We start from the raw sequence: 24,111 nt of genomic DNA on the forward strand, positions 1-24,111 counted from the left end.
AATAGAAATAGACCCAAACACTAACGTGGCATGTCCAAGTCATCTTTTTAGGTCTTGAAAGGTTGAGTTTTTAAGATTCAGAACCTGCTTTTTATTCGATTGAGAGGATAGGTGATTTAGGATTTCGTTTAGAAATCATGGTGGTTAAAGGAGGGTGTTTGGCGATTGTTAGCTCCTCATCGGAGCCTTTAAAAGGAGGAGGAGAAGGCTTTGTTCGTGAGTTTCTCCTGAGCGAAAGCATATTTTGTTGTTTAGTTTAAATTTAAACAAATATGGTATTAACACGTGTCATCATCTTATTGGACAAAAATATAAATAAATATATAAATATTAAGAATAATATTATATCAAGGGTGAAAGTGAACAAAGAACTTTTCAAGGGGTGATTTACAATTAAAGCTGTTATTTTTAATATAAATATATAAAATTTAAATTATTATTAACGTGTCATCTTAAACTTGTTCAAGGGTTAGACAATTCGTTTAAACCCAAAGATCTGCCCAAAATATTAGAATTTAGATATATCCGAGACATCCTTATGTTCTCTAGTAGATTATGAATATTGATTTATCTAATAGGATTTTTTATTATATTATTGCTTCATTTTGTTGGCATTAACCTTTACGGGGATACTAAGCCCATACTGTTACTCTAAGTTGACTAGACTTGTATTATTCTGTTATTTTTTATCTTTATATATTTTGACTTCTGGTAATTTTATACTCTGTTGAGTCTTGACATAGAGGTTTTCATTTCCATCAGGAACAGAGTGTTGGTATTTGTCTTGTACCAGGCAGAAGCTGATCGTATAGAAATTGTGCTCAAGAGAAGGTAAATTTTACTTCCCTTGTATTTAAAAAATAAGTTATCTCTTAATTGGCAAAATAGAATGGGTGGCATTTAAAATTTGAAATTTGTTTTTTAAAATGGGATGCATGTTAAATAAATAAGTTTGAAAATTCATTCCTTTAATTAAAATGGCCCTTGAACTTTGATATTATTATAGGTCTCATCTTAGTTTTGACTTTAATTAATCACCTGAGCTATTAAAATCTGCAAGAATGGTAATCATCTAATTTGATGATATTAGTCCAACATGTCATTGGGTGATATTAATGTGGAGTTGTGCAATTAAATATCATAAGAATTATTGATGGTTCAAGCTGGTTGGGGTTAAAAGTTCAAAATCAGTCTTGCACACGTGATTGCGTCAGAATTTAACTATCATTTTATTTCGACTTCTTGCTTTTTTAGTTTATTTTGTTTTATTTTTTCCTGGTGGCTGGAATGTTGTTTCTATACATGGTCGCAAAGCACAAAATGATCGCACTAAGGCTTTATCATTCAAGAAAGGAAGCTGCCCTTTGATGGTATACTCCTGCAAATTATATTTTGTTTTTAAATATTGTTACAACTTTCTGCGGAAAGCCAATGTGTGCAAAGATTAGTTGGATCTCTAGACTAGATTGCAGTACTACTATGGTCCAACCAGATAAAAAACGAAAGCACACTTGGAGCCTGGGGTTTTATGTTGATTTTGACTATAGGCCTTTGCAAAATTTGATTGGTAAGTAATATTAGGCATATTGATACTTATTAACACCTTGTGATTCAGGTAGCTATGGATGTTGCTGCTAGGGGATTGGATATTCCAGATGTAGTAGTGATCAATTATAGTTTTCCTCTCACTACAGAAGATTATGTACACCGGATAGGGAGGACAGGAAGAGCTGGTAGGAAGGGTGTTGCTCACATATCTTCACTAAGCAGAACAAGGTAAACTAGTGCAAATTTATTTTACACCCTTAAATTAAACAAGTTGGTTTCGATAAGGATTGGTGAGTGGAACATGGTCAATTTTATTTCTTTCAAACAGTGACAAGCTTATGGCAGGGACTCGCTGGAGAACTGGTAAATGTTCTCAAAGAAGCTGGGCAGGTTGTACCACCAGCACTGTTGAAATTTGGAACTCATGTCAAGAAGGTGGTTTGTTTTTTTACCCCTCTCTTGCATGCATCCTTGTGTGCCTTCTGTATTAGTGAAGGGCAAAACCGTCTTGAACTTTGAACTAGTATGCATGTTTGATCATCGTCTTAATACAGTAATCCAAGCTATATGGGGCTCACTTCAAGGAAATCGCTGCTGATGCTCCAAAGGCTAAAAAAATAACATTTGATGACTCAGATGATGAAAACTGATATACATGGCCTGAAGTAAAATATGTAGAACTGATTTTTTTATTCTATGTTTTTCCACCATTTTTATTTTCATTTTAACCAGTTTTGTATGCATTCAGACACAATGTATTTTAAGATATTAAGCATATATTTAAACAATTTGGTTACATGGACAATTAGTTCTGGATTGAATAGAAAGATAATTTGTTTTATGACAACTAACAAAAATATTTTAAAGTCTAAGCATATAGATATTAAGTTTTGTTATTAAAGAAAATTTAGAGTAAGGTGTTCATAAAACGTATTGGTATAAACTGAGGTGGGGCTAGGACAGCGCAACGTGCGCGACGGGACAGGGCTCCGGAATAGAAAGGGCCCCAAAAAATTAGATTTATTGCTATTGTTACAATAAAAAAACAAACAAAGTATTATGGATAAGTGGTAAAATTTTTGGGCACAAAACCACAGAACCTGCGATCAAATCTTGTTGAAGTCATATGAGAAATATTAATAATTAGTATTGTGCTACAACTGTAAAGCTTATCTCATTTTTTTGGGTCTAACTCCACTTTACGAGAAAGGAGTTCAGGAAGAAGTTTAGGCCTCTATTTGTTTTTGTTTTAAGAATTTGCACAGGACCTCTAACGTCCTAGTCCCGGGCATGAGTATAAACTTATGGTTGTACGTTTATCAAGGGATTATTACTCTAGTTATTATGAACACACTAGTCATGCAGATATAATATCATTCGAGGATATTTAGTTTAAATAATAGTTTGCAATTTTTAAAATGTTCTTGTGTTATAGATACAATTTAATTACTTGTGTTAAGGATATTGTAAGGTTACTTATGCAGAAAATAAAGTTTTTTTTTTTTTCATTTATTACATTCTAATTTTGGTAAAATTTTTGGTCTCATTAATGTTTAAATAGGACCAATAGTATGTTTGGTTCATATTGTATATAATTTTCATGCTATTGCCCATAATTGATCTATATCATTATCTACATTTTGCTTGTATACATTAACATTAATGAGTTTAGTTATGATTGATATGGAGAAGATTGTTTTGATCCTATATGGACATTAGGGGCGTGCAAAAAAACATGATTGAAATTAATCAATTTATTTATCCGATGATTGATCTGAGTATTCAAATATTGATCTGAATTTTGAATAATTCATATTGGATATATGAAAAATATTGTATAATCAAATTTAATATGTACTTGAAAATTTTCGATTTCATATTATAATAATGTGCTTTTAGCTATAGGCCTAGTAGCTGAGACATTTTCAATTCTTCTATTATTATTATTATTATTTATTATTATTATTATATTATTATTATGTCTTCAACCGGTTAGAAAATATGGGATTAATATCGTTAATTATTATTTTAAATTTATTGATGCAAATCTTATTTATAAACCCACCAAAGGGCAAATAGAACCTTGTTTATAGAAGATTCATGTTATCCAAATATGCTCACTGACTTGATAAATTAGGAATGAACACTGCGGTGAAATAAAGGGTCCCCATGGATCAAATATTTACCCGAAATTTCATAGTTTTAGATAGCAAACAAGGGATCTTATCTACTATAAATTATTAATATTATATATCATTTAATAAAAAATATATGAACCTAATATACTATGTAATCTTATTTATAAAGAGTTCGAAATAATTCTTAATAATATAACTACAATAGTCCATAACCAACTGTATCCCTTGCTCTTCCAGTTGAAATACACATATACACATAATATTGGATTTTCTAAGTTAGGGGATGTTTGTCTACTTATATGGTTAAGCTCTAAATGATTTAAATGAATGATTCAGAGGCTCTGAATGTGACATGCTGTTTGATAACTGGCTCTGAATGATCATAATGTATTATGTGTTGAATCATTCAACATTGTTTGTTGAATCAGTCAGCACTGGATCATTAGAGGTACGAAACAAACGCGCTGTATGCTGAACGGTTTTAACATTCAGCGCTGAACGATTTAACGTTAAGAGACAAACAAATAGCCCCTAAAATCTTAAACTTTAGGTACATGAGGTGGAAGCTCAATCACATTCATATGTGTTTTCAGACAATAAATCTACTTCTCTTCGTTTTTTAAGTGATATGTTTGGATCAGATTTTCAGATATTATTTTATTCGAAAAAATCGGATATTTAATTTTTTGGATTAAATTTAAATCATTGTTTTAGCTATCGAACATTCGGATATTTAGTTTTTTCAGATTGGAATTGGATCACTATTTTAACTATCCGAAATTTAGGATACGAATTAATGGCGTTAAGTTTAGGCACTGAAATGAAAAAAAATTGATAGTTTAGATGCTAAACAAGTAGTTTACCCCTAAAAAAATTACATCCAAATGACAAAGAATCTAATCTAAACGACTAGGGATTGCTTAGACTAGGGAGGATTAATAACTCGCTCGCTGAATTTGGGGGGCTCGACAGGGTCTCTGTTAGCGAAAAGTCTAGGGCTTAGAAACCTAATCCTAGAGATGGATGCAAAATAGATTATGGACCTCTTTAATGGAGACAAAATGGTTGACGCCTCTGAAATTAATTTGGTAAATGATGTTTAGAATCCTTAAGGAAGGATGGGGTTGAAGTTCGGCACATCTGGCGTGAAGGAAATAAATGCGCGATAAACTGCGAATCTTGCACTTCTACAAGGAGATGATTCCGCTATTCTAAAGTGCCTCCACCTGAAATTCAGGCGTTGTTGGGAGCGGATAAGAACGAGGAGCACCAGCTGAGACACTAGTTTACTGCTTTGTTCAAGTGTACCAAAAAAAAAATAATCTAAACAGACAAAAACCCATGACTCCAAGCCAACTTAACCTAAAGCCAACCCTAACCTAAAGCAGTCCCCACTCTTATAATCTTCTTCCCTTTCACTGTCTTTTTATGAACTTTGGTTCTCAGTTGACATTTCACTTTTTGTCTTGACCGAATCTAAGATCGGAAGACCTTTTGTCTGAAATACAGTTTCAACATGGTTGGTATTTTCCTAGATTTTCTGTTCGGAAGGCTGGCCATCGACGATCCCATAGTTCTCTTGTAAGAATTTTTTTCTTTTTTCCCCAAGGATTTGTTGAGTGGAATCATGAAACATGTAAATCTAAAGATTACTTTATATCTTCTTTTGTTGATCAGTGAATTCTATTTGATTGATGACATGTTGGAATTGGTTGATGTACTTTAAGATGTCAAATTTGATATCAATTTGTGATCTGACCTTTCTTATGATGTGATACTTTTTTGAGAGTTTCTCTATCCCAATATGCCATTTAGTTGCCTTAATTTTGGGATTCATTTGATGACTATGATGATCCAAACCCAAAAATTATTATAGAAGCTAAAGCAGATGTTCCTTATTATTAATATGTTGAATTGAGTTGTTGCACATACATGAGTACGGCTAATGAGTTACTAATTGTGGTTCAGGTGGAAAGGGAAGTCGTGCTCCGAATCCGGATGTTGTTTGCACCAGCTGTGGCTACGCTTCGGCTCATGGAATCGAAGTAGTGATCGAGTTTAAACCAGTAGAACATCCGATCGAACCTTTGGATGATGACCAACCAATCCAATGCCAGCTACCGGAGCCTTCGATTCTAAATGTAAGCTTTGGGAACTCATCTTTTGTTTTCGGTTCATGTTCTTCATATGGAGTTGGGATATCCAAGTCTTCATTCCCAATCCAATCAAACATGACTTGTGTACCTGTTAGCATAGCTTGTCACGGTTATGGTAAAGGGGCCATATAACTTCTCATGAGCTTGTCATTGATTGTGCATATATGTTTTGTACATGTGTTGTGAAATCAGGATGGAAGAATATGGAAAGAGCGAGTATCGGCTACGGCTAGTGTACGACGGAGAGCTGATTTGCCGGCAATGAAGGATCCATCCGAGACGAAGCTACTACCGGAACCAAACCCGGCCGACCTTGAATCGCATGATATTACCGTCTGTAAGCGCCCCAGAACATGATTTATTAAATCTCCTCAAAGAATGCGGCGCATCTGGGATCTAAACCCTGCTATCAACCGGAACATACTTCACCTTCATTCCAATAATTTGCCCATCATCTATAAACTCCAAAACTGTATTTGTTTTTTTGCCTACCACTTGGTTGAATATATTATACATCATGGAAACGGAATGAAAATAGTACCTCACCTCACTTGTATATGTGTAATAAACATCCGAGTTCCGATCCATCTTTACATTTTGCTTCAAATTTTGTTAGTCGTATCCATTTTTATAAATAGAAATTTAATTTTCAATAAAAATTTAAAAAGATTACTTAATTATATAAAAATTTGAAATTTTTAAATGTACGACCGTAAACTTTTAATATATGACTAAGATTATAAATGAGATGAGTTGAGTTTGATATTGAGCTCGATTTGAATTTAAAAAAATTGAAAGCTCGAGTTTGGCTTGAAAGATGACGAGCTTAAAATTGTCAACCTTGGCTCAAATTTAAAATAAAAATTTGAAGTTAGATTTCATTTCGAAAAAAATTTGATCTTGAAACATTTCATATTTAGCTTGGTTGAAGCTCGAACTGAGTTGAACCTAATACTTAAATACATGAAATCTTATATTGCATTTTAAAGAAAAACATATAAATATTAATATTATTAATAATTTAATTTAAAAAAATAAAATTTCAATATATATTTTTTTCGAGTTGGTCTCTAATTTTTCGAGTCGAATATTGAGTAGTCACTTGACTTGTTAAAAATCGATATAAATTCGAGTCAAATTCTTTTAAATTAAATATTAACTGAATTTTTATTGAATCAAACTCGAATAACCTATAATATTTTGTCGTTTACATCCTATGACCAGCGAAACATCCCTTTAAACAATAAATTCCATTGAACTTGTGCAGCAAGGAAACTCGGGAAAGGCCCACTATGAACCAACTCTTGCATAACGCTACCCATTTTGCCTTTTATCCCGTCCCGAATTATACTTTTGCCTTTTCTCGGTCCATTAATTCTTTTCTTTGAGCACAAGACACGAGTAAAACATATTACTCTAATTTTTTCATTCAGAGTTCATATATTAATTATTTAGGGTAAAGTATAGTATATTACTAAATTTTTCTAAAACTTTTTTTATTTATTCCAATTTTTAAAACGTGCAATACAGTCCTCTAATATTTAGTCGTTTGCAATTGATCTCCGACTTAACCGACTGTTTGACGTCGTTACACTTCCGTTAGTACGTTTGCAATATGGTCACTGAACTTTCAGGCACTTGTATTTAGGTCCCCAACTTTAAAACTTGCAACACAGTCCTCAATTTCCAAAACATGTAAAAAATCCAATTCGTTCACGATATCAGTCTCATAATCAACATGAAATATTAAAAAGAATACGATCAAATCAATACAATTCCCAGTAAACTAGTACCAACGTCTCTCGGATTAAGCCTTGCGATTTCACTATGTCGATACTCACAACCAATTCCCTGATTTAAAGAAAAACCAAACAAAAGATCAAAAAAATTTAGCCTATGCCCTCTTTCACTTCTATTATGATGCACTGAATATCTTTCATAAGGAGTACTAAAAGTTTATTAAGAAGAAAGAAAGAAAATTAGATGGTTTGGTTCAAAACTAACACTGAATATCCAGATCATTGACATACAGTTCCAAAAACATAAAAATTTAAACAAAAACACATAATGCGAGTTGTAAATGGGAAAGTGCGAAAGAGAAAAAGCTTACTTCCGGATAGCCCAAAAAGAATAAATATCTTTTTGCAAGTGAGGGGAGAGGCTAAGAAATAAACGCAATCGGTGTTGCGTTCCAGCAATTCTTCCTCCATTTTTCTTTGTAAATAAAAAGCTAAAAGACAACACTACTTGGGTTTACAATTTACATGGCGGAAAATGAAGAACAAAAACCAAATGAGAGTGCATGTGAACGAAAGAGACTGAGAGGTGAATGAGTTGTTTGAGATTTCATTATATTTAATCATCTGTTGGAAAATCTTTAACCACAATGATTAAACGAATAATTATTATATACCATTTTACAAAATAATTTCAGCTTTGTTGGTGATTTTCAACAATGATACTTAGTTCATCTTAGTAGTATTTGTCAACAATGATTAAACGAAGAAATTATATGCACAGGGGACTCTAGCTGGCCGATCCGATAAAGGGCTGTTTCCCGTATTGTCATGGATCTCTCATGATTCTCATTTTCTACATAAACTATTCCTCACTTCTTCTTCTACTACCTTCCTCTCTGTTGTTAGTCGTCACTCGTAGCCACTCTCCGAACTGGAGGGGTTGCTGCAATTGTTCCGAGAATCCCGGGCACTCTGTAAGAAATGCTCGATAATCCCACATCGATGACAAAAGGAAGACAACCTCTCATATTTCAACAAACACTTTCTCGGCTGACCATTCGCAAGCTGCCCCATTTGGCGCATCTCCGCAACGACTTCGAGCAATCGATCAATCTAACTCGGAGATAGTCACCATCCTTCCTTCCCCACCTCGTGTCAATTGCAATCATATTCCTATTTTATTGCCAATTTTTGCATTTCTAGCCTCATAAGTCCCAAGGGAAGCTCATAGATTCTCACCCAGATTGCTAAAGGCCGAAAGTCAAATTCTGTGAGATTGTGTGAGTGCTTTGGTTCAAAATTGTTCAAAGCCTTATTACTTTAAGCATGTCGGAGGAGGTTGCGGATTTGATGAAGCCTCTGATGTTTACTGAAGAAGAATCGGAGGACATCTCTCCGTCGAGGGTCATTTCTGAAGATGATCTTTGGAAATGGATAAGTGGGTAGTAGCTAAAATCATCGGCTAAAGAAGGTGGATTGCGATGTGGTGTTGAGGTTTTCAGGTCCATATAGGGTTACGATAGACTTTTGGAGTCCAACATACTGAAAGATAACATGTTCCTATTTAAGTTCAAGACCCTCAGCGATAAGCACACTATCTTCAAACGTACACCCTGGAGTTTCGAAGGAACTCTTCTGGCATTAGCACATTTCGACCCCACGCTAAGTCTGGAAGGATTTGACTTTCGGCCTTTAGCAGTCTGGGTGAGAATCTGTGAGCTTTCCTTAGGACTTATGAGGCTGGAAACTGCAGAAAAAATTGGCAACAAAATAGGGAAGACGATTGCAACTGACACGAGGTCCAGGGATGAATGGATGAGTGACTATCTCCAAGTTAGAGTTGAGATCGATTGCTCGATTGGAACAACTGCAGTACCCTCCAGTTCGGAGAGTGACTATGAGTGGCGACTAACAAACGGACAGAGGAAGGTAGCAGAAGAAGAATGGAATGAATAGTTGATGTTGAAAATGAGAATCATGAGAGATCCATGACGAGTACGAGAAACAACCCGTTATCGGATCGGCCAACTAGATTCCCTCGTGGCAAACCGTGGGTTCCGGAGAGGGACCTACTGTACTCATCTAGCATATTCCAAGAGGAGGACTCCAACCCTACTGACCCTTCGGACTAGATAGTTCACTTCCGCGTATGTTCCCGAATATATTTTTGGTTTGGGATCCTACAAGGGAAGAGGAGCAACAGCAGGCCCGAACTCCTGTGTGGGTAGAGGTGAGATCTTCAAGCGCCGGAAAGAGGAAGGATGGAAAGCCGAGTAAAGGAAATAAAAAATTCAAGAGGCGAACATCACAAAAACCATGCTAGGGCTGGTACAAGTGAAGAGGAGGATCCAAGCGAGATTCCGACGGAAAATACATAAGTCGTTTTACTGATGGCGGTGGCTAAGGTTCAGCCCCGCCAATCGCCATGACGATTTTGTGCTGGAATTGTCGGGGGCTTGGGAACCCTGCGACAGTTTGAGAGCTACGGAGGATCATCTCCGAAAAAGACCTGCTACTTACCTTTATCTCGGAAACTAAGCTAAGGAAAAATAAAGTGGAGTCGATACAACTTGCAACGAGGATGTTCGGTTGTTTTTTGTTGAAAGAGCAGAAGATTGTGTTGGGTTGCTTTTACTTTGGAAGAAAGGTATTAATGTTCTCTACAGAGTTTTTGGCCTTCACATTGATGCGAAGGTTCAATAGAACGAGCACAGGTTCAGATTTACTGGATTTTATGGTCGAAGTGCATGGACTTTCACATATGTTATACCTCACTCCCTTGGTGTGTGGGAGGAGATTTAATGAGATTATCCATCTTTCTGAGAAAAAAGGAGGCCGAAGACGGGTGAAGGTGCACATAGATGATTTTCGAAGGTGTCTTAGAGCTGCAGATTGTGGGATATTCGACCCAAGAGGGGGTGGTTTTCATGGGCGTGTGGTACAAGGGCACATTCTTTTGTGTAAGAGCGTATTGATCGGTTTGTGGCTAAGAATTTTGGCTACTTAAGTTCCTGGTTATTCAGTGTCTATTTTGATAGCTTCTTCAGATCACTGTGCTCTTCTACTTAGTTTAGAGAATTATTCTCCAAATCGAACACATAGGGGTGACTACTTCAAATTTGACGCTTGCTTGGCGTCTGAGGAACAGTGTAGACACATTGTTCGTGAGATTTGGGAGAACAAAAAGGAGTCATTATCTGGCAAAGTTTAGAAGGTGGGGGATCAACTTGATAAATTGCAAAGGGTTCGTAGAGGGCAAGCAAAGCGTGAGGAGACGCACTAAGAGACCAAATTCTATTACTTGATTGGCGCCTATTTCGGATGATGTCTGCGAACAACGAAGCAAGGCCTTAGCGGAGCTAAAGGATCTTAGGACAAAGATGAGACATATTGGCTGTAGAGATCAAGGGTTGCGTGGCTTAAAGACGAGGGCCGAAATTCAACCTTTTTCGATGCTAGAGTGAATGGTCGTAGGAAAAAGAATTGGGTTGAGGGGTTGGAGAGTGAGGGGGTGTGGTGTGATCAACTAGATGACATTTTGATGTAGCGAGCTACTTTACCTCTCTCTTTCGGTCATCAGGAGCTGCGCCTGATGAGGAGATCCTGCGAGTCATAGATCGTTGTGTGACGCTGGTGAATAATGAAAAGCTTTGCCGCAACTTCACTGCTGAGGAAGTCACTCAAACCTTTTCTCAGGTTAATCCTTCAAAAGCACCAGGTTATGATGGTCTTTCTGGTCATTTTTCCATTCTTTTTGGGATGTTATTGGTTGTAATTTTGTTGAACTATGTTTAAGTTTGTTGAATGGATCTTCGAACTTTGATTTTGTAAACCGAACTATAATTGTGTTAGTTCCCAAAGTAAACAGTCCAAAGTCAATGAAAAATTTTAGACCGATTAGCCTTTGTTCGATCATATATAAAGTTGTGTCCAAAACCATTATGAATCGTCTAAAGTCTTTTACATCCTTGGCATTGTTTACAGATAACAAGTATTATGGGGACGAGGTTTGAGTGGCTTTACCGTATTCTTCAGTCCTTCAACTCAGGCGATTTAGCTCACTATCAAAAGTTGTGTCATTTGCACAATACTGCAATGAGGGTACAACAAGCCTTGTATAGAATGAGAAAAAGCTCTTGGAAAAAGTCAATATTTTTGCTTAATGGAGATTATATCAGGTGTGCGTTTGCAAAGTCCGTTGATGGATCAGTTTAGACTCCAGGGTTAGTGGCTGACAACTGTATGTGTAGTTAAACACTGAACTACAATATGTTTCCTTACAGCCGCCCATCTGGGGACCAAACCGTTCCATTAAATGTTATTGCTGAGCGAATAAAACTGTCAATTGAGAATGTTGAGCACCTTTTTATGAAGAGCTTGTATGTAAGTGAACTTGTACAAGTCCAATCTTTCTATTTCCTTCTCAAACGTTCCTTTGCATCATTGGATACATTTAATTGCACCTCTGCCTACAACTTCTAGCCATTGTAGAAAGATAAAACGCCTGAAGATCACTTGTATGACCTTTACGTGAATCACTGCTACAGGTTCATCTGATTGAGGGCACAATTGATAAAGTTGAGGGAATAATTCATGTCACCTGGGTGCAACCAAGATTTTGGGAATACCACAGATCAAATAGTTACGTGAGTGGTTGGATAATTGGGTGGGCAAGTACAACCGCTTCATTATCGATTGTAACTGAAACCTGATCTTATTGCATCATGATTTTTTCCCCTCGAGTTTGTTTATTCCCATTGTAACAATTTTGTTATTCGAAAAGAAAAAGAAAAAGAAAGGAAAAATCAATCCATGGTGACAATGAGGATAGTGGGGTATTATAAGTTGATTCTCGAACTATGCTTCTGAAAGGAGCGAGTCCTCTGTAATTTCACGTTTTAGTCATTTGTTGGATGTAACAGTGGCACTGGCATGCCTAAGGATACTTGTTTTCCTATTTTTCTCTTACTTCAATGTTTTCCTAGGATGGTTCAAGGTTCAAGACGATATAATCAAACCACTAAACAGTTTTACAGAGATAAACTGCTCAACTTGTGTAACCTCACCTGTCAAACAAGAAGATTTGTTCGTGTTTGTTTGTTAAAATGATAAACGAACACAAATAAATATAAAAGAACAAATATAAAATATTATTTTTTTATAAATGAAACAAAAATTCTTTAAAAATATAAATAAATGAACATAAAATATAAATTTAATTAAACAAACAAATATAAACGATCATATTAACGAATATAAATGAAAGAACATAAACAAATAGATTATTGAACGTTCATGAATATAAATAAACGAACGAGCTATTCATTTGTGTTCATTCATTTAATTAAACAAATAAAAACATAAACGACTTGTTGAATGTTCGGTTTATTTACACCCGAAGGACAAATGAACTTGGGGACATAGATTTCCTTTTCCATTTGCTTTCTGATGAGTTCCTTGGTATGAGCTGTCACTTTAAAGCCTTGGTCAAAAGAGGTACCTGTTGGAGAGGAGCAATATTGCATCCAAATATATTTTTGGTGACATGGGTGCATCCTTATAGCTTATTCTTACTTACTCTGAAGCTAAACGACATTTTGGCAAGTTAAGACAGCACTACATCACTGTGACGTCCAGTTTTGCTAAAAGCATAGTTATCGGGAAAATCTCAAGTGCGGTAGCCTTAATATACGTTTAAGAAAAGACGTTATCGATTTTATTATTATTTTTTTAACAAAATTGATAAAATATTACCGGAAACATTATTATTTATACCGATTTTGTTATTATTAGGCGTTTTACCGATTTTGTAAACATATCCGGTAAAGCGCTACTGCTTTTGTTATTTTTTCTACCAATTTTGTTATTATTGGGCACGTTACCGGAAATGTTGAAAAACATTAATGTTTTAAGTAGAAATAATAATGTTTTAGGTAATTTTTTTACTGATTTTGTTAAAATAATAATAACAAAATTATTAACGATTTTCTTTAACCGTATATTAAGACTGTCACGCAATAAAACTTCTCATAAGTCTCCAAAATGCACGTTTACGTAATACACTATATGTTTGGCAATTTTCCCAACATGTGGTTTTTGATAGTGAACATTCCTAGGCACGGGAAAGAGACGTTGAGAAAAAATTAGAGATTTAAGTATAATATAAAATCAATTTTAACGAATAAGTATCCTTCTATATTGTATGTGTAAACGTCTGATAACAAAAATCGACTTTGGTAAAATCGTCTTCAATAACTGACGATTTTACTTTAATTTTGTTTTTATACTTTATATTAAATTAAAAAACATGAAAGTATAGAGGTTATAATAAAATTTTATAAAAAATTTATCAGTAATTTTATTAAAAGTTATGTTCACTTCTCAATATTTTATCAAAATTACTTTTTTTCCATTTACGACTTTATCAATAATTATAAGGGTAAATTATATAAAGGGTCCCTAATTATAGGATGTTATTTTGTTAATTCATCTGATTATTAAAAGTTCTAAAATGATCCCGACTATTTTTATGTTTCAACTCATCCATTTATGTTAAAAACATCGATGACAGTTTGAGTTGAACGTTAACTTTCTGACTGTAACATGATAATATATGATGCCAAAATCTCAAAAACTTATATCTCAGTCAACATGTTAACGTTCGATTCATACTGCATTCAATTTTTTAATAGAAAATAACGAGTTTGGAACATATAAATAGTAGAAACAATTTTATAACTTTTAATAATCGAAAACTTAACAAAGTAATGTCATATAGTCGGAGACCAATTTATAATTTTTAAGATGATTTAACAAAATAATATTCTATAATCGGAGATCATTTGTATATTGTACGCTAATTATAAAAATATCTTTATTTGCTTAATTAAATAAATCTTATTTTTAGATACAACTTTTTTTCTTCGACGTTCAATTCCGCCTAATTTTACCATTTTGTCGGACATTAACATATTGCACTTTTGCTTAAATTTCAGAGGCTAAATGCGACATTAATTCTTAAGCTAATTAGATTTTGCATCAAAAGACGAAAGGTTCCGAATCGAAGATCATAAATCTGACCGTCAAAATCTCCGAGCTAAAAAGAATATAAGAAAAGGAAAATCGCAAACTCAGAGTTGAAATTTAGACTTGAAAGCCAAAACCTTCTCTTTGATCAGGTATAATTTTCTTCCCCTTTTTCTTATTTGAATATTTGATGCTTTCATTAGAAATTTTGAGTATTTATTTGAATCCAAACGCAAATCTGAGCTACATCTTTTCTTCTTTTTTGTATTAGAATTAGTAGTTTATTCCATTCTCAGTTAACAAATAAAGATTTAATATTTGGGTTACCATGTGATACAAAATCAATGTTAATTTTTACTTATCCCTTAGCATATTAGTGGGTCTTTGCTCATTGTTTTACAGAGTTTACAAGATGAGATTCTCCCATCTTAATATTTCTCTCTTTAATTATTGGAAACTAATGCGCCAAATGTGCAATAAAGCTTGTTTTGTTGTTCTGCTAAATTTCTCTTACCCCCCTTTTCACTTCTTTCCTTTTCCTATCAATTACTGATATGTTTTTATGCAGCATCTACTGTGAAGGCCCGAGAGATGCAGAAATTGGGTGATTTCAAGCTTCCACACTTTTTCAATTACCCTCCATACTTCACGTATTCACCTCTCATTTTCCTTTCAGTGTTTGCTTTATTCATTTGCTACTAGCACTGTCGCTGATTTATTGTTCCTTCTAGTTTCTCATTTTAAGAAATGAAGAACAGTAATAATTTTAAATGTCCATGAAGAAGGTTGATCTTCACCTGTGAAGTATGCTGGATACTTTAGTTCAAATTTTTTATATATGTATGATATTTATGGTATTGGAGGTTACTAGAGATGAAACCTTGGCAATTGGAATTAAGAGTGAGCAGTCCCAAATCAGATGAATGTTGGCATTTCAAATTTGTGTTAAGTTGTGCCTGTATATGATTGATATACACTAACTTTATCTTGCTTACGAAGGCATTTAGCTTTCCATGCGACGGCTTTCCTCTACTCGTACAGACCCCTAACCAAATCAGAGCTTTTGACAAACGCGCATTCCTGAAACTCTGTTTTGCCTTGGGCTTTTTCGTTCACTAAATATCTTATAATAAGATTGTAGTGGATCCAAACTACGCCTGGCTTGCACGCTTTCCTTTCCTCCACCTGGGTTCTAGATTCATTCAAGTGAATGAGATCAGGTTGAGGGTTATGTTTACCTCATACGTTTTATCTACGGTAACCTCTTTCTTTCTTGAACAAACAGATCAACCCCGACACCTGGCTTTATCAAACCAGGTCCGTAGGAGCCTGGAACAACCAGATCTTTTACCTCCGCCTGGTGTTAGAAAACCATATTTGATCCCTGGTATAGTGTGTGTGTGTGTGTGTATAGTTAGTATTTGAGGTTATCAGAGATTGAAACTTGTTTACTAGAACTAAGAATGAGCACTCTAACAAATCAGACGAATGTTGGTATTTCAAATTTGTATTAGTTTGTATATGTATGTATATATAATATTTCTTCCGTTATCAACACCTATTTGAATCTTTTTTCGTTTTATTTCACCTTGATTGTTAATGAGCACTTTAAGAATTGGGGTTGATTTTTATGCAGTTTGCAGCCGGTGAAGGAGACTCGTGAGAAACAGATACAACTTTGGAAGGAACTGATTCTGGATTACTGCAGGACTCAGAAGATATTTGTAATTAAGCTTGAGGAAGAATTTCCTCTCTTCTCAAATTCTGTGATAGAACGTAAGAACTGTTTTGCTTAAATTCTGGTTAAGCAATCTGATTAGAGCTATCAAACTGTAATGGTGCATTTGTCTGTGGCCATTGTGCTTATAAAACAATTCTACTTTGTTTTCTTGAGTAGTATATACATAAGAAGATACTTTCTTCTGGCCTTGGTGCAGGCACTCTCAGCCACGAAGCCAGGGAAGCATTCCTCTCGGCCTTGGTTGCAGAAGGTCTTCGCTGGTTCTACCGGTTGACTACTCCAATTGTATACTTCAGCATTCTTAATTCATTGGAAGCTCTTAAATTTTTGTTCTTTTGCAACAGGACGCTCAGAATGGTTGGATAAAGGACGTAGGAGTTGCCTTATCCTTTGGCACCGAATTCAAGATTGGGCTGACATTATTGTGAATTTTGTGAGTTATCCTTGGTTCTTTCACTATTCAGGTCATAAATTCTTAGTTTTACATGGCATCTTCCAAACCTTATTTTATGATATTATTTCTGTATGTTATAAGGTGAAAGATAATGGCTTTGAGGACAGTGTTATGACTGTTGAGGAAATACGATCAGGGATTGAATCACGAGGGACAGGTAAAATATACACTTCTTTAGATTAAGCAGGTTATTGAATCCTGCTGCTTGATAGTTATTGGAGATGGTTCATTTTCCTTCTTTTCTCTTGCCTGTCCATAGTTTTAATAGAGGGTCTGGCTTGTGGATTATGCTGGTTTGGAGTGCTATATATAATATCTATAAACTGCATATCCCCATGTAAAAGAACGAAAATGAAATCGGTGACTGCTGTATAGAAGTTATACCTATCCTAATAGATTGTAATAGGATTTCCATGGGGAACTATGTATTGGACTGCAGTTATGTATATACACTTTCAATTTCTCACAAGTTCCTGTAGGTCTGAGGCAAGGTCCCTTAACTTCTTGTTAGCGTTTCATATTGAAAGAATCTATGCTATTCAAATTAAGTATCAACTTATTGACATATGAGTTATGGTTCTTATCCAATGACAGGGAATGAATTTAAAGAATCTATGTCATTCATATTCAGCAAAACTTTTTTCTTTTTTAATCTTTGGTTTGTAAGTCTTCCTCACCACAGTAGAACTTCTCCATCCGGAAAAGGAAACAAGAGCATATATCATAATCCATATTCATCTATGCGCACATTTAATCATGTAAACGAACTTGACTTAGAGAAATTTCCTTTTCCTGCAGAGCTTCATGGGATAGACCGAACGATTCTAATGCGGGCTTTGAAATTACTGGAACAGAAGGGGAAGCTTGCAATTTTTAAGGGAACTTCAACTGATGATGAAGGCATAAAATTCTCTGTATAATGATTCATTCAATTGGCGTTCAGGGGCAAGGCAACCTATTGCCTATTGATCATAAGAACATTAATCAGGAACCCTGCAGCCTGTTGGTAACTGATATTTGTTGAAATATGTTGAAAACCAAGCCTGTTGGAATATTACACATCCTTGGTCCTGGACAGGAGCATTTGATCTGAACTAAATATTTACTTCTCTTTTACAGTAAAAACCAGTTAATAGCGGGAAATGGAAGGGGTTATTTCTTGCAATCAGTCTCTCTTTAATGCCTAAAATAATAAAAATTCACAAAAAGTTGGTAAATCAGTATCTATAGCATTTGCAAATAAACATGGAGGATGCAATTGCAAATTGCCAAGCCCCAAAAACAGACAACCGAAACCTGTACTGATCCCAGCTGTACCTGTATCAAGAGATATTGAGATGAATTTACATTTTCATATAATTTAGATATTTTCTCTGTGTTTGTATTGATAATTTATTTTTCTTCTCTAAAATTTTATAATTTCATCTTCCGTTCATCTTAACATAATTTTTTTTCGTTCGTCTCTTTCCTGTCACGTACCTCCTTTGTCCTTTCTTCCACAAAATATTGCCAAAAAGCCTCCATCTTTCTCCCTCTCTTTTCATAGTTTTATTTCATAGATTTTGCTAGCTTGCCTCTGCTCCAAAGGTTTTATTTTCAACTCTAACCTTATCTTAAGAACTATTGATGAGCACAAGAGGATATTTGTTTAAGTAAATATCATTCTCCACCAGTCTTCTATATTTCCTTCCAATGTCCATGCTTAATAATGTTTTCCACTGTGTGCTCTTTTGTTCCTCCACTTTCTGGGCATATTGATTGATTTCATTCTATGTACTACAAACCATGATGTGTCTTTTAAGTGCTGGATAATATGGAAATTCTCTCATTAATATGAGTTCTACTGGAGATTAAACATCTTCTCATGTTTTCCCTTATATATGTGAATATTGTAAAATTTTATGATTTTTGAAGTTTCATTTGTTAAATTTTATGGATTATTTGTTAAAAATATGAATGCAGAAGCTTCGTTCGCTACAATTGTTCCTTGTGGGAAAATTAACTAAAGATTTTGTTGATCAAACTGCCTTCATGGATTATTTTCAATCCTATTGGGTGCCTAAGAATTGTTGTTTCTCTTTCACTATTACTCATGCACAAATCAGGACAGAGTTAAGATTAAAGATCGGGAGGGACCAATTTGTTTTGTTTCCCTACTACGGATTTAAACCTAAAAGTTAGAGGGGACAAAATCTAAACATTGATGGATCTTTGGAAGAAACCAATGGATGACTCGATTGTATTAGATGAGCCAGTTGCCTTGGCCAACCAGATGTTCGATCAAATCAAATAACTTGTTGAACTGAATAGTTCAGATGATATTGCCGTTGTGGTCAATAATATACCAAAAGAGGTTAAGTACGTAATTGCTAATTGCATCATTAAAAAAAATAGGTACCCAAACAAAAAAGTGTTGGTTCAAGTAATAAACAGTTTGATATCGCTTAAGGTCTCGAGTTCGAATCCTTGTGTATGCAAAAAATTCTTATTGAATCTGGTTTAATCAAAACGAAGCCTTAAAACTGGGAGGAGAACCAAAAAACTAGGTACCCAATTGAAAAAAGAGAAACCACATTGTACTTCCGTGCCAAAAGTTAAATACTTCATGGTTATCATGAAACTCGTTTTTGTTATAGGTAGTGAAAGATAAAAGGGTTTTTAAAACTGACCTTTTTTCTGTTTATATACATAACCATATATGGAGGTGGTGAACAGGGGGAAAATAAAATCAAATGCCATTTACGCAAGCAAGCACTTGAAACATTACATTACCATATTTATTTGAACTGAACTCAAGGCATTTTTCCAAGACAATCAATGGAACGTCATGATAGCCCCACAATGAATCCCTAGAATCAATTGGATATGTAAATCAGAAACATTTGCATCAAAGAACCGTTCTTCAGCGAAATATAGAGGTTATGGTTTGGGTATGTGGACTGTTGGGTTATCATTTACAGGTACTTGAGCATACCACGACCCTCAACACTAAGTTTAGTCGCCTGCAGCTGCTTCTTTTTTGGGGCTTTCAACTGCTGCAACTTCTTATTCATCTGGCCATGAAAGAAAAGTTAAAACATTAGCATTTCAGAAAATGTAGAGAACAGATTAAAGGGCGTTAGGGTCTAGGAATGGTTGTTGCATCTCATTCAATCTGTACCACTATGAACTCGAATTAAGGAGGCATTAAGAGGGTATTATGTTAGGCGTTCTGACTACTAAAGGAACAATATAAGATAAACATCCCCCCTTTGGTTTTGTTAACCAACCTTATCCAAATAATAAAACTAACTCAATTTAATACTAGAGAGAGAAGACAAAACCTTTAAACGACGCTGATCTTGTGCAACTTATTTTGCACGAGCCCTAATTTCATCTGGATCAATCTTAGACTGGGGACGCACAACAAAATCCATTGGTGTTGCATCTGGTCATGAAGCATGTTGCCTTGAAGAAGATTCAGACCTGGAAGCATTTTGACCTGATGATGATCGACCAGACTTGTAGTCCCTGTATTTTATAACCAACAATCGTCAATAGCATAAATTAAAAAAAAAATAGTCAATAACATATATGACCAGAATAACAATGTTATAAACCAAATGTTTGGTCACACATTTGGTCACACATCATACCGAGAAATATCCAAATCAAAATCACCATCTCTAGAGTCCATTGATATCTATTTGCAGGCCTACAAAGGAATTTTTGAAAATCAGTAAGAAACTACAACATGAAAACACACGCACATTGTAAGCAAACATGAAATCGTACTTTGCATAAAAGTAACTAAAGGGGTACCTCTTCACTGGTGGCCTTCACATTGGAACCCTATCATCATCAACATTTCTCATGTCTTTAAACCTAGTGCTCTTATTAAAGATTGGCCTACTCTGCATTATGTTCAAAATTATTAATAAAAGGGACTTAATAGAATTAGACAAAAAAAAGACCATTGATATCTGGAAAAAAGACTTTTAAGACATCGTGAAATATTAATTTAACAAACAAAATTGGATTAAAATAAGCTTATGTAGCATTTGGGAAATTGGATTTCAGAATTTGAATTTCAAACATAGTGACAATTGCGTAATAAAATACTTGAGAATGAAACATTCATGATTATTTCTCAAATTCATGGATTTGTTCGATGCCTATTTAGTAGTGATTTTGAGATTCCTAATATACATTTGGATTTGATAAATGCATGTTTTGATGCTTTTCAACTATATTTTCAATTGAATCTTAACTTTATATCCATAACATATGTACTTTTTTTATTATCATTCACATAGTCAATAAAATCCAAATTCTGAAATCCAAGTTTCCAAACGGAGCATTAAGTTTTCACTGAAATCACAAGCACTAAAAATTCAGAAATCAAAACTATACACCTAAGGCCACGTACTTATCAGTGAAAAAGATAAAACATAAAGGTCACAAGGAATGGTCATTGCTGATATAGATCCAAAGATGATAAGAATGAAGCAGGGGACAACTTTAGAATATAAGCAGCTGGAGTTTAAACCGGAACATTACCCATTTATCAACCAAATCCTTAGCAAGTTTCCTGTTGGAAGTGGTTTCCTCATCAGATTTTGATAAGAACATGATGACCTGCGTTGAAAGAATCAAAACCGAAAGATGTTTCAAAATACAAAGCTGAACAGGATTGTTGTTGTAAGGAAGTTTCTTACTTTTCCAAGACCATTTCTCTTTAGCTGCTCCCTTCTATCATGCTGTTCTAGATCAATTGGAAACTGCATGAAAGACAACATTTCAGTATCCATGCCAAATAAACATCAGGGGATTGGCAATTATTATAGAAAGATGCCAATTTATACGTCAGTTAAAATCTGCAAAATAGCGGCACGGATATTTATATTTGGTAAGCTGCCATCAGGAAGGGGTTCAAGCCAATTTTTCAACAAGGTTAAAACTCCATGATCTAGGAATTCTGGTTGAAGCTGCTTCCTGCATAAAGAGAAATTTAAAAATACGAGAATGGTCATTTCTTGATAAATTCAAGCAAAGGTTTTAAACTTGGGAAGCAGCTTACTTTGAGAGAACCTCAGTGAGAAGTGGTAACTTCTTGAGTTTATTAATTGCAGGCTTCCCTTGTCTATTAAGCTCTGCATCTTCTTCAGCAGTTACCTCAAGCTCAGCCATGACACTGTCAACTAGCAATGCAATTTCTGCAGGACTTATCTCATTCTTCTTCCGTTTTTTACCCACCTTAAAAAACTCCTTAATCTCTGGATCCTCATCATCTTCTTCTACCCAAAAGATCATTAAAGTAAACCAAAAATCTATAAAAATAACTTCATATCACATTTGAGCTACCAATAAATTTGAATTTCAAAGTACATAAACCTAAAAATATCATAGCACAACCAGTTTCCTATAACTCTTTATCAACATGAAGACAAACATGCATGAAAGCCATATAAAGATGATTGACAACCTGAGGGGCAGCACCAGGCGACCTTGCTTCATTGTCACTCCCGTATCTATCTGCAGGGTCAACACCATTCTTGATCATTCATAGTCCTATGACCCTCTTGATCATTCTATTCCAGAGAAGAGACAGATGAACAAAAAAAATCTTGGTTAGCCTTTGACCTAGTTTCATTAATTTTAATGAAGAAATTTGATAAATCAACAAGCTTTTGACCTAGTTTCATTAATTTTAATGAAGAAATTTGATAAATCAACAAGCTTATCTTAGCAGGCCACTTCATACATAAATCAAATAGAAATATAGAGGAGATAAACAGATTCATCAATTAGTTAGCGGATCAATTACAGGATAAAATTGGCTTATTTGATAAAAAAAATGACAATGATAAGTCCGGAAGCCAGTATTTTCAAAAATGATTCATAAACTAGTAAACCGTAACTTCCTTTAATCCATGAACTGAATGGATTAAAAACCACCCATTTTAGCATGCTCGCACAAAATTTTGCTTTCCAACACTAATAAATAAAATGTTCAATACCGTTTATAATAAGAAAATGCTAGAAACAAATCTTGGGTATTTTCACAGAGAACTATTACATATCACAAAGTTCTCTAATAAAATGAAGCTAAACAGAAAGGAAGAAAGAACAGTAGCAACTGAAATCATGTTGCCTTATCCTTTTCTGCTTTACCTTATAAACAAGCTTTGGACTTAAAATAAATACAAACCAATAAATATACTGATTACAAAGTTCAGTAAACAACTTAGGAATTTACCTAAGACCGGTAAACAACGACAACATAGTTTATCACTTTTTATGCAACTGAACCTATTGTAAATCTATAAAATGAAAACCCAGATTTCTTAAACCACAAGATCAATCAGACAACATTCGATAATTCTAAAGTGAAGGAAAAAAATACCTCAGGATTAACCCAGTTCCACATCTCATTAACTTCCTCAGACTTCCCCAACTTTTTAACAGTCCCTTTCTCAACACCACCACCACCAAAATGTTTATCCTTGTGCCTCTTCTCCTTTTTCTTCCTCTTATTCCCATCCGACTCCGATCCTTCCCTCCCAAAATTGGCCTCTTCATCCATACTCTCTTTTCCCATAGAGCCACCTTTCTTGACCAGCCTTTTTCTGGGCTTCCCTACCTTATCGGTATCGTAAACCGGCGTCTGCATCGTTCTCGTTGGCCCCAATCTTCCAAGTCATCAAGAAGATCTTGCCTTGGCTCCGGTGAACCAGGATCCGACCGAATGTCATCATAGTCCATAATCGGTTCTCCTTCCTCATCGCGATAACTATAAACGAACCAAAACAGATAATCAACATGTGTAAACCCTAAATTTTTTTATAAAACTTTTTTGTCAAAATTTTAAGCCTTGAATTCAAGGTAAAGGTGAGAGAAATCTTACGAGTCCATGGCGAAGGAGATCAATCACAGGCACACAGTTGAATTTCTTTGATTTTGTGTGCGTGTTTCTAATACTTTGTATAGGCGAATGGAGAGACGGAGAAGTTCGTTAATGTCAGCTGAGCGTCAGCGGGGATGAAATATAATTTCACCCGCCAAGTCGGTCCAAATCCGGCCCAATTTTAAACCTTCTTCTTCTTTAAAATTTTTGTCTAACCCGTTCGGGTCCGCTAATATTCAAAACTACTATTTTCTATCAGCGTTTGTTTCTCTTGTTGTGTTCCACAATTTATAAGTTGTGAAAAACATTTACGGCACATTTGGTTTACTAAAATAAAGTTAGGGTAAACAATAATAATGATCCTTTTTGTTTTCGGTATATTTGATTTTGTAATTCATTATTAAAAAATCATATTATAATCAC

At 34.8% G+C, this 24,111-nt stretch overlaps 1 protein-coding gene and 2 pseudogenes across 1 annotated transcript; 2 read left to right on the plus strand and 1 right to left on the minus strand.

Moving 5' to 3' along the window:
• Positions 1-137: 137 nt before the first annotated feature.
• Positions 138-6,435, plus strand: LOC120219285 (annotated as a pseudogene).
• LOC120219582 lies at positions 4,716-23,770 on the minus strand (annotated as a pseudogene).
• On the plus strand, positions 14,652-17,761 carry LOC120219583 (vacuolar protein sorting-associated protein 25). Its single transcript, XM_039216408.1, has 7 exons — positions 14,652-14,759; positions 15,176-15,257; positions 16,244-16,383; positions 16,545-16,598; positions 16,693-16,781; positions 16,884-16,959; positions 17,601-17,761. The coding sequence occupies exons 2-7, from the start codon at positions 15,199-15,201 to the stop codon at positions 17,720-17,722; spliced, it is 540 nt and encodes a 179-aa protein (XP_039072339.1). The 5' UTR covers positions 14,652-14,759; positions 15,176-15,198; the 3' UTR covers positions 17,723-17,761.
• Positions 23,771-24,111: the final 341 nt, after the last annotated feature.

This window comes from Hibiscus syriacus, unplaced genomic scaffold (genome assembly GCF_006381635.1).
Source record: "Hibiscus syriacus cultivar Baekdansim isolate YM2019G1 unplaced genomic scaffold, ASM638163v2 tig00110206_pilon, whole genome shotgun sequence".
Lineage (NCBI taxonomy): Eukaryota > Viridiplantae > Streptophyta > Magnoliopsida > Malvales > Malvaceae > Hibiscus > Hibiscus syriacus.

Excerpts from the sequence above, each read along its gene's own strand:
- LOC120219583 (XM_039216408.1), top strand. The coding sequence starts at position 15,199 with ATGCAGAAATTGGGTGATTTCAAGCTTCCACACTTTTTCAATTACCCT. Across the intron at positions 16,599-16,692 it reads CTCGGCCTTGGTTGCAGAAG|GACGCTCAGAATGGTTGGAT; the intron begins GTCTTCGCTGGT and ends CTTTTGCAACAG. Across the intron at positions 16,960-17,600 it reads GATTGAATCACGAGGGACAG|AGCTTCATGGGATAGACCGA; the intron begins GTAAAATATACA and ends CTTTTCCTGCAG.